At 39.9% G+C, this 10,629-nt stretch overlaps 1 protein-coding gene across 1 annotated transcript; it reads right to left on the bottom strand.

Moving 5' to 3' along the window:
• Positions 1-6,974: 6,974 nt before the first annotated feature.
• Positions 6,975-7,776, bottom strand: LOC112910229 (microtubule-associated protein RP/EB family member 1-like). The gene is made up of 2 exons (XM_072743506.1): positions 7,174-7,776; positions 6,975-7,094 (listed from the first exon to the last, which is right to left on the bottom strand). The coding sequence occupies exons 1-2, from the start codon at positions 7,774-7,776 to the stop codon at positions 6,975-6,977; spliced, it is 723 nt and encodes a 240-aa protein (XP_072599607.1).
• Positions 7,777-10,629: the final 2,853 nt, after the last annotated feature.

Raw genomic sequence — 10,629 nt, 5'->3', positions numbered from 1 at the left:
GTATTGTTAATTTTCCCCATTCTCCCTGGTGTGAGGTGGGATCTCACTGTGGTTTTGATTTGTATTTCCCTGATGGCCGGTGATGCATAGCATTTTCTCATGTTGGCCATGTTGTTGAAACATGGCCAACATATTTCTCATGTTGTTGGCCATGTCTATGTCTTCCTCTGTGAGATTTCTGTTCCTGTCTTTTGCCCATTTCATGATTCGATTGTTTGTTTCTTGGCTGTTGAGTTTAATAAGTTCTTTATAGATCTTGGATACTAGCCCTTTATCTGATATGTCACTTGCAAATATCCACTCGCATTCTGTAGATTGTCCTCTAGTTTTGTTGACTGTTTCTTTTCCTGTGAAGAAGCTTTTTATCTTAAGTCCCAAGAGTTTATCTTTGCCTTTGTTTCCCTTGTCTTCATAGATGTATTTTGCAAGAAGTTGCTGTGGTCAAGTTCAAAAAGGGTGTTGCCTGTGCTCTCCTCTAGGATTTTGATGAATTCTAGTCTCACATTTAGATCTTTCATCCATTTTGAGTTTATCTTTGTGTATGGTGTAAGAGAATGGTCCAGTTTCATTCTTCTGCACACGGCCACCCAATTTTCCCAGCACCATTTATTGAAGAGACTGTCTTTTTTCCAGTGGATAGTCTTTCCTGCTTTGTTGAATAGAAGTTGACCATAGAGATGAGGGCCCATTTCTGGATTCTCAATTCTGTTCCATTGATCTATGTGTCTGTTTTTGAGCCAGTACCACACAGTCTTGACGATCACAGCTTTGTAGTGCAACCTGAAATCTGGCATTGTGATGCCCCCAGATACGGTTTTCTTTTTCAATAGTCTCCTGTCTATTCGGGGTGTTTTCTGATTCTACACAAATCTTAAGATGATTTGTTCCAACTCTCTGAAGAAAGTTTATGGTATTTGGATAAGGAATGTATTAAATGTGTACTTTGCCCTGGGTAGCATTGACATTTTCACAATATTAATTCTGCCAATCCAGGAGCATGGCATATTTTTCCATCTCTTTGTGTCTTCCCCAATTTATTTCAGAAGTGTTCTGTAGTTTTTAGGGTATAGATCCTTTACCTTTTTGGTTAGGTTTATTCCTAGGTATCTTATGCTTTTGGATGCAATTGTAAATGGGACTGACTCTTTAATTTCTTTTTTCAGTTGAATTGTTACTGGATAGAAATTACACTGATTTCAAGGCATTGATTGTATATCCTGCCACACTGCTGAATTGCTGTACGAATTCTAGCAATCTTCGGGTGGAGACTTTTGGGTGTTCTATGTACCGTATCATGTCATCTGCAAAGAGGGAGAGTTTGACTTCTCCTTTGCCAATTTGTTTTTTTTTTTTTGAAATACAGAATTTTATTTAGAAACTGTTTAAAGTAGAAAAAAACCATGCCCCGAATGTGGGAGCTGCCAAATATTTAAAACAATTAATAACCAAACTGAAGAAATACATTGATAATAATACACTTATACTTGGTGACTTAAATCTAGTTCTTTCTATACTAGAAAGGTCTTCTAAGCACAACATATCAAAGAAATGAGAGCTTTAAATGATACACTGGACCAGATGGATTTCACAGATATCTACAGAACTTTACATCCAAACTCAACTGAATACACATTCTTCTCAAGTGCACATGGAACTTTCTCCAGAATAGACCACATACTGGGTCACAAATTGGGTCTGAACCGATACCAAAAGATCGGGATAGTCCCCTGTATATTCTGAGACTATAATGCCTTGAAATTAGAACTTAATCACAACAAGAAGTTTGGAAGGACCACAAACACGTGGAGGTTAAGGACCACCCTGCTCAAAGATGAAAAGGTCAACCAGAAAATTAAGGAAGAATTAAAAAGATTCATGGAAACTAATGAGAATGAAGATACAACCATTCAAAATCTTTGGGATGCAGCAAAAGCAGTCCTGAGGGGGAAATACAACACAATACAAGCATCCATTCAAAAACTGGAAAGAACTCAAATTCAAAAGCTCACCTTACACATAAAGGAACTAGAGAAAGAGCAACAAATAGACCCCACCCCCAGCAGAAGAAGACAGTTAATTAAAATTCGAGCAGAACTAAATGAAATCGAGACCAAAAGAACTGTGGAACAGATCAACAGAACCAGGAGTTCGTTCTTTGAAAGAATTAATAAGATAGATAAACCATTAGCAAACCTTATTAAAAAGAAGAGAGAGAAGACTCAAATTAATAAAATCATGAATGAGAAAGGAGAGATCACTACCAACACCAAAGAAATACAAACAATTTTAAAAACATATTATGAACAGCTGTACACCAATAAATTAGGACCTCTAGAAGAAATGGACGCATTCCTGGAAAGCCACAAACTCCCAAAACTGGAGCAGGAAGAAATAGAAAACCTGCACAGGCCAATAACCAGGGAGGAAATTGAAGCAGTCATCAAAATCCTCCCAAGACACAAGAGTCCAGGGCCAGATGGCTTCCCAGGGGAATTCTATCAAACGTTTAAAGAAGAAATCATACCTATTCTACTAAAGCTGTTTGGAAAGATAGAAAGAGATGGAGTACTTCCAAATTCGTTCTATGAGGCCAGCATCACCTGAATTCCGAAACCAGACAAAGATCCCACCAAAAATGAGAATTACCGACCAATATCCCTGCTGAACATGGATGCAAAAATTCTCAACAAGATACTAGCCAATAGGATCCAAGAGTACATTAAGAAAATTATTCACCATGACCAAGTAGGATTTATCCCCGAGACACAAGGCTGGTTCAACACTCCTAAAACCATCAATGTGATTCATCATATCAGCAAGAGAAAAACCAAGAACCATATGATCCTCTCATTGGATGCAGAGAAAGCATTTGACAAAATAGAGCATCCATTCCTGATCAAAACCCTTCAGAGTGTTGGGATAGAGGGAACTTTCCTCAACATCTTAAAAGCCATTTATGAAAAGCCCACAGCAAATATCATTCTCAATGGGGAAGCACTGGGAGCCTTTCCCCTAAGATCAGGAACAAGACAGGGATGTCCACTCTCACCACTGCTGTTCAACATAGTTCTGGAAGTCCTCGCCTCAGCAATCAGACAACAAAAAGACATTAAAGGCATTCAAATTGGCAAAGAAGAAGTCAAACTCTCCCTCTTCACCGATGACATGATACTCTACATAGAAAACCCCAAAGCCTCCACCCCAAGATTGCAAGAACTCATACAGCAATTTGGTAGCGTGGCAGGATACAAAATCAATGCCCAGAAATCAATGGCATTTCTATACACTAACAATGAGACTGAAGAAAGAGAAATTAAGGAGTCAATCCCATTGACAATTGCACCCAAAAGCATAAGAAACCTAGGAATAAACCTATCCAAAGAGGTAAAAGATATATACCCTAAAAACTATAGAACACTTCTGAAAGAAATTGAGGAAGACAGAAAGAGATGGAAAAATATTCCATGCTCATGGATTGGCAGAATTAATATTGTGAAAATGTCAATGTTACCAAGGGCAATTTACACGTTTAATGCAATCCCTATCAAAATACCATGGACTTTCTTCAGAGAATTAGAACAAATTATTTTAAGATTTGTGTGGAATCAGAAAAGACCCCGAATAGCCAGGGGAATTTTAAAAAAGAAAACCATAGCTGGGGGCATCACAATGCCATATTTCAGGTTGTACTACAAAGCTGTGGTCATCAAGACAGTGTGGTACTGGCACAAAAACAGACACATAGAACAATGGAACAGAATAGAGAATCCAGAAGTGGACCCTGAAATGTATGGTCATCTAATATTCGGTAAAGGAGGAAAGACCATCCATTGGAAGAAAGACAGTCTCTTCAATAAATGGTGTTGGGAAAATTGGACATCCACATGCAGAAGAATGAAACTGGACCACTCTCTTTCACCATACACAATGATAAACTCAAAATGGATGAGAGATCTAAATGTGAGACAAGAGTCCATCAAAATCATAGAACACAGGCAACACCCTTTATAAACTCGGCCACAGAAATTTCTTGCAAGATACATCCACGAAGGCAAAAGAAACAAAAGCAAAAATGACCTATTGGGACTTCATCAAGATAAGAAGCTTTTGCACAGCAAAGGATACAGTCAACAAAACTAAAAGACAACCTACAGAATGGGAGAAGATATTTGCAAATGACGTATCAGATAAAGGGCTAGTTTCCAAAATCTATAAAGAACTTATTAAACTCAACACCAAAGAAACAAACAATCCAATCATGAAATGGGCAAAAGACATGAAGAGAAATCTCACAGAGGAAGACATCGACATCGCCAACATGCACATGAGAAAATGCTCTGCATCACTTGCCATCAGGGAAATACAAATCAAAACCACAATGAGATACCACCTCACAGCAGTGAGAATGGGGAAGATTAACAAGGCAGGAAACCACAAATGTTGGCGAGGATGCGGAGAAAAGATAACCGTCTTACACTGTTGCTGGGAATGTGAACTGGTGCAGCCACTCTGGAAAACTGTGTGGAGGTTCCTCAAAGAGTTAAAAATAGACCTGCCCTACAACGCAGCAATTGCACTGTTGGGGATTTACCCCAAAGATTCAGATGCAATGAAATGTCGGGACACCTGCACCCCGATGTTTCTAGCAGCAATGGCCACAATAGCCAAACTGTGGAGGGAGCCTCGGTGTCCATCGAAAGATGAATGGATAAAGAAGATGTGGTTTATGTATACAATGGAATATTACTCAGCAATTAGAAACGACAAATACCCACCATTTGCTTCAGCGTGGATGGAACTGGAGGGTATTATGCTGAGTGAAGTAAGTCAATCAGAGAAGGACAACCATTATATGTTCTCATTCATTTGGGGAATATAAATAATAGTGAAAGGGAATATAAAGGAAGGGAAAAGAAATGTTGGGAAATATCAGGAAGGGAGACAGAACATAAAGACTCCTAACCCTGGGAAACGAACTAGGGGTGGTGGAAGGGGAGGAGGGCGGGTGTTGGAGGGGAATGGGTGACGGGCACTGAGGTGGACACTTGACGGGATGAGCACTGGGTGTTTTTCTGTATGTTGGTAAATTGAACACCAATAAAAATTAATTTAAAAAAAATAATAAAGTAGAAAGGAACCCTGTCAAGAATGACCAGGTGGAAATGGGTTCCCCATAAAATGGAATTTTAGGGCAACAAATGTCTAAGAGGCCACAAAAGAGAAATAGCACCACTGTTGTTTGAACAATGGCTAGTTACTTGCATTTTTTTGGCATTGTTAATCACTGAATCTGGGTTTTCCTCTGAATTCCACACAGAGCATGCACTACACAACAATTTTATCATAAAATATCTGCTTTCTGCGCACATTTTAGGACAAGCTACCACCAGGAACAAATCAATACAAATACATCAGGGGCTGAACAATCTCCATAGTGGGTGACACACATTTTGCAGAATTCTGCCAAACAAAGAAACTGAATAGGCTAGGGGCAAAGCAATGAGGAAGAGTTAAGGAATGAAATATTTTAAATATTAATAATTAATTCAGGCACAGTACTGTATCTTCTGCAAAAGAAAATTAACATTTCGTAACACGCTAATGAATTTTATCTCCAAAGAGATTAGTGCACTGGCAAAGTATTCCGATAACAGTGGAGGGTGGTGGACAGCAGGTACAGAGAACACCCAGCCTTGCAGATCCTAAGGTAGCGATGGCCTTCACTGGTCACTCTCTTTGCCAGAGGTCCAGAAAGAACTTGCAGCGTGACCACCTGCCTGCTGAACTTATACTCTAAGCAGCAAACTTTAAGGAGCCAAAGAGGAGTCTCCAGTGGGCACAGGGAGCAGAGAAGAGAAACATGTTCAATGTAAACTTAAAAGACAGTAAAATGGTACCTGACCCCCCATTCAAATCCCAGAGATGTGGGCAAGTCCCCAAAGGTAGTTGTTAGATTTAGAAACTGGACACACCTCATTTCCCAAAAACACAATACATAGAAATTTCAGGGATAACTGGAAAAATCGTCAGAGAAATGTTCAATGAAATTCAAGCTCTTCAACATCTCAGGGCTGAAACGTGCCCTCTATTCATCCAGGCAACAATGCCTCTTGCTTCTTAGAGGAAGGATACGATTGGTCAAGGACACCAAATGGCTTTACAGAGCAACTTTTTAAACTTCCCTTTTGAGCCAAGGTCTAGGTCTTTGAGGATTCAAGTAGCCCTGCAAGGCCTGTGAACAGCAGATTCCAAAGGTCCAGAGGTCTGGCCCTTCCTTCCCAGACACCATGTCAAACATGTAAAATCTGTCATGGTACATTTTTTATTTTGAAATATGGAAGCATATTTTAAATACTCTTAAAACATTTATTTATTAAAACGTTCTCTGCCAAATTTCACAGTAGCTTAAAATTCAAATCAGTCTTTACATTTCTCTACTGAGGACTCCACCTCAGTGTATGACATAAAACACCTTCTCCAGCACTGAGTGTTACCAGCATCCACACAGTGAGCCCCATGGGCAGCCTCTCTGTTCCCCAGGTGACCCAACTAGATGTTAATACTGCTCTGCTACAGGGTAAAAGCTCCTAACTCAAACTCATTGGAAAAGGGGTGAAACTTCTGCAAAGTGCACTTTAAGATCAGGAAGGGAGACAGAACATAAAGACTCCTAACTCGGGGAAACGAACTAGGGGTGGTGGAAGGGGGGAGGAGGGCGGGTGTTGGAGGGGAATGGGTGATGGGCACTGAGGTGGACACTTGACGGGATGAGCACTGGGTGTTTTTCTGTATGTTGGTAAATTGAACACCAATAAAAATTAATTAAAAAAAAAAAAAAAAAAAAAAAGAAGAGGTACTGTTTTCTCGTGAAAAGAAACCAGTGAGTCCTCTAAGAATAATAAAAGGGGATATTTTACAGTTAAGCACATGATTTGGAGTGAAGAATTCGGATGTTGCTTTGCTGGTCCAGGCTGTTAATACTCTTCTTGTTCCTCCTGTGGGCCCCCTTCATCAGGTATCACAAAGCCTTCATCTGTGGCATAGAGAATGTCCACGATCCTCTGCAATACAGGGCTGTCTTCCCCTTCTTTCTCCTGCAAATAAATTCAATGTTTCTTAGCTTTCCAAAGTAGAAATCTCTCTCTCCAAGTCTTTGACGGCAAATTTCAATACATTGACCTGCTGCATCAATTCAGCTGTTTCATCATCCCCGTTGCGCACACCAGGATTCTTTCGCACCACACCCGGGCCAGCCTTAGGGGTTGCAGTAGTTCTGTATGTTGCAATGGGCCTCTGTGGAGCTGCACTGCTAGAGCTGAGAGGTTTCTTCAGTTTGTTCAGAGCTGGAGCAACAAGGGAGGGAGCCACTGCAGTTACTTGACCTTGTCTGGCAGCAACAGGGTCATAGTCTTTTCCATCATAGTTTGCATCAAAAAACTTCTTGAACCACTGAACAAATTCAAAATTCTCCTGAAACTTTCCTTTTACTAATTTGTTCACAGGAATTATTTTGTCAACACCCATTCTCTTAAAACCTGCTTGTAGTAGTTTGAAGTTCTGTATGTATTCATGCTCTAGTTTAGCCTGGAATTTCACTTTCTTCAAGGCAAAGGAGCCAGGGAAAAACATGTCCAAAAACTGACAATAGGCAGCCCCTGAGCACAACTGTTCAATCTTTGTCAGATTCAGCTGCAGAGACTCATTGATACAGGCCAGCATATCATGTTGACTTAGGTTATCACTGGTGACAGACATTGAGTATACGTTCACTGCCATCTTTGGCTCTTGGTGGGACCGCGTCCACTACCTGTGCCTGGCTTCGATTCTGTCTTCCTCTCGTTCAAACCGCCCGACCTCCTTTGCCAATTTGAAAGCCTTTTTTCTTTTCATTGATTACTGAGGCTAGGACTTATAATACTATGTTGAGTAGCAGTGGTGAGAGTGGACATCCCTGTCTTGTTCCTGATCTTAGGGGAAAGGCTCCCAGTGTTTCCCCATTGACAATGATATTTGCTGTGGGCTTTTCGTAGATGCCTTTTAAGATGCTGAGGAATGTTCCCTCTATCCCTACAAGCTGAAGACTTTTGATCAGGAATGGATGCTGTACTTTGTCAAATGCTTTCTCTGCATCTATGGAGAGGATCATATAGTTCTTGTTTTTTCTTTCTGATATGATCAAACACACTGATCGCTTTACAAGTGTTAAACCAATCTTGCATCCCAGGGATAAATCCCACTGGGTCACAGTGAATAATCTTCTTAAAGTTTTGTTGGATCCTACTGGCTAGTATCTTGTTGAGAATTTTTGCATCCATCTTCATCAGGGATATTGGTCTATAATTCTCCTTTTTGGTGGGGACTTTGTCTGGTTTTGGAATTAAGGTGATGCTGGCCTCATAAAACGAGTTTGGAATTGTTCCATCTCTTTCTATCTTTCCAAACAGCTTTAGTAGAATAGGTATGGTTTCTTCTTTAAACGTTTGATAGAATTCCCCAGGGAAGCCATCTGGCCCTGGACTTTTATGTCTTGCAAGGTTTTTGATGACAGCTTCAATTTCCTCCCTGGTTATTGACCTGTTCAGGTTGTCTATTTCTTCCTGTTCCAGTTTTGGTAGTTTGTGATTTTCCAGAAATGTGTCCATTTCTTCTAGATTGCCTAATTTATTGGCGTATAGCTGCTCATATGTTTCTAAAATCATTTGTATTTCCTTGGTGTTGGTGGTAATCTCTCCTTTCTCATACATGACTTTATTAATTTGAGCCTTTTCTCTCTTCTTTTCAATAAGGCTGGCTAATGGTTTATCTATCTTATTAATTCTTTCAAAGAACCAACTCCTGGTTTTGTTGATCTGTTCCACAGTTCTCTTGGTCTCTATTTCATTGAGTTCTGCTCGAATCTTTATTAACTCTCTTCTTCTGGGTGTCGGATCTATTTGCTGTTTTTTCTCTATCTCCTTTAGGTGCAAGATTAGCTTTTGTATTTGAGTTCTTTCCAGTTTTTGGATGGCTGCTTGTATTGCGATGTATTTCCCCCTCAGGACTGCTTTTCCTGTATGCCAAAGATTTTGCACAGTTGTATCTTCATTCTCATTAGTTTCCATGAATTTTTAAAATTCTTCTCTAATTTCCTGGTTGACCCTTTCATCTTTTAGCATGATGGTCCTTAACCTCCATGTGTTTGAAATTCTTCCAAAATTCTTGTGATTTAGTTCTAATTTCAAAGCATTATGGTCTGAAAATATGCAGGGGCCGATCCCAATCTTTTGGTATCGGTTCAGACCTGATTTGTGACCCAGTATGTGGTCTCTTCTGGAGAAAGTTCCATGTGCACTTGAGAAGAATGTGTATTCAGTTGCATTTGGATGTAAGGTTCTGTAAATATCTGTGAAATCTATCTGGTCCAGTGTATCATTTAAAGCTCTTGTTTCTTTGGAGATGTTGTGCTTAGGAAACTTATCGATTGTAGAATGCACTACATTGAAGTCACCAAGTCTAAGTGTATTATTATCTAAGTATGTATTAACTTTGGTTATTAATTGATTGATATGCTTGGCAGCTCCCACATTCGGGGCATAAATACCGATGATTGTTAACAAGGACTTAAGTCCTCTTGTTGGATAGATCGTGAAGTATGATATAGTGTCCCTCTTCATCTCTTACTACAGTCTTCGGGATAAACTTTAGTTTATCTGATATAAGGATGGCTACCCCTGCTTTCTTTTGAGGACCATTTGAGTACCTTTCATTTTCAGGCTGTAGGTGTCCTTATGTCTAAAATGAGTCTCTTGTAGACAGCTAATAGATGGGTCTTGCTTTTTTTATCCAGTCTGAAACCCTGCGCCTTTGATGGGGTCATTAAGCCCATTCACGTTCAGAGTTACTATTAAAAGATATGAATTTAGTGTCATCATGATACCTATTCAGTCCCTGTTTTTGTGGATTGTTCCCTTGAACTTCCTCTTTCTATTACAGAATCTCCCTTTAGTATTTCTTTCAGAGCTGGTTTGGTGGCCACATATTCTTTCAGTTTCTGCCTATCTTGGAAGCTCTATCCCTCCTTCTATTCTGAATGAGAGCCTTGCTGGATAAAGTATTCTTGGCTGCATGTTCTTCTCATTTAGGACCGTGAATATATCCTGCCAGCCCTTTCTGGCCTGCCAGGTCTCTGTGGAGAGGTCTGCTGTTACCCTAATATTTCTCCCCATAGAAGTTAGAGATTTCTTGTCTCTTGCTGCTTTAAGGATCTTCTCTTTATCTTTGGAATTTGCTAGCTTCACTATTAAATGTCGAAGTGTTGAGCAGTTTTTATTGACTTTAGGGGGGATCTCTCTATTTCCTAGGTCTGAATGCTTGTTTCCCTTCCCAGATTAGGAAAGTTCTCAGCTATGATTTATTCAAATACATATTCTGGAACTCTGTCCCTTTCAGTGCCCTTGGGAACCCCAATTTAACGTAGATTTTTACATCTGAGGCTGTCATCTATTTCCCTTAACCTATCCTCATGATCTTCTTTTTTTAATTTATTTTTTATTTGTGTTCAATTTGCCAACATATAGAATAACACCCAGTGCTCATCCCATCACATGTTCCCCTCAGTGACCTGTTACTCAGTCACCCCCACCACCCGCC

Source organism: Vulpes vulpes, chromosome X (genome assembly GCF_048418805.1).
Source record: "Vulpes vulpes isolate BD-2025 chromosome X, VulVul3, whole genome shotgun sequence".
NCBI lineage: Eukaryota > Metazoa > Chordata > Mammalia > Carnivora > Canidae > Vulpes > Vulpes vulpes.
This window is presented reverse-complemented; position numbering and strand designations above follow the sequence as displayed.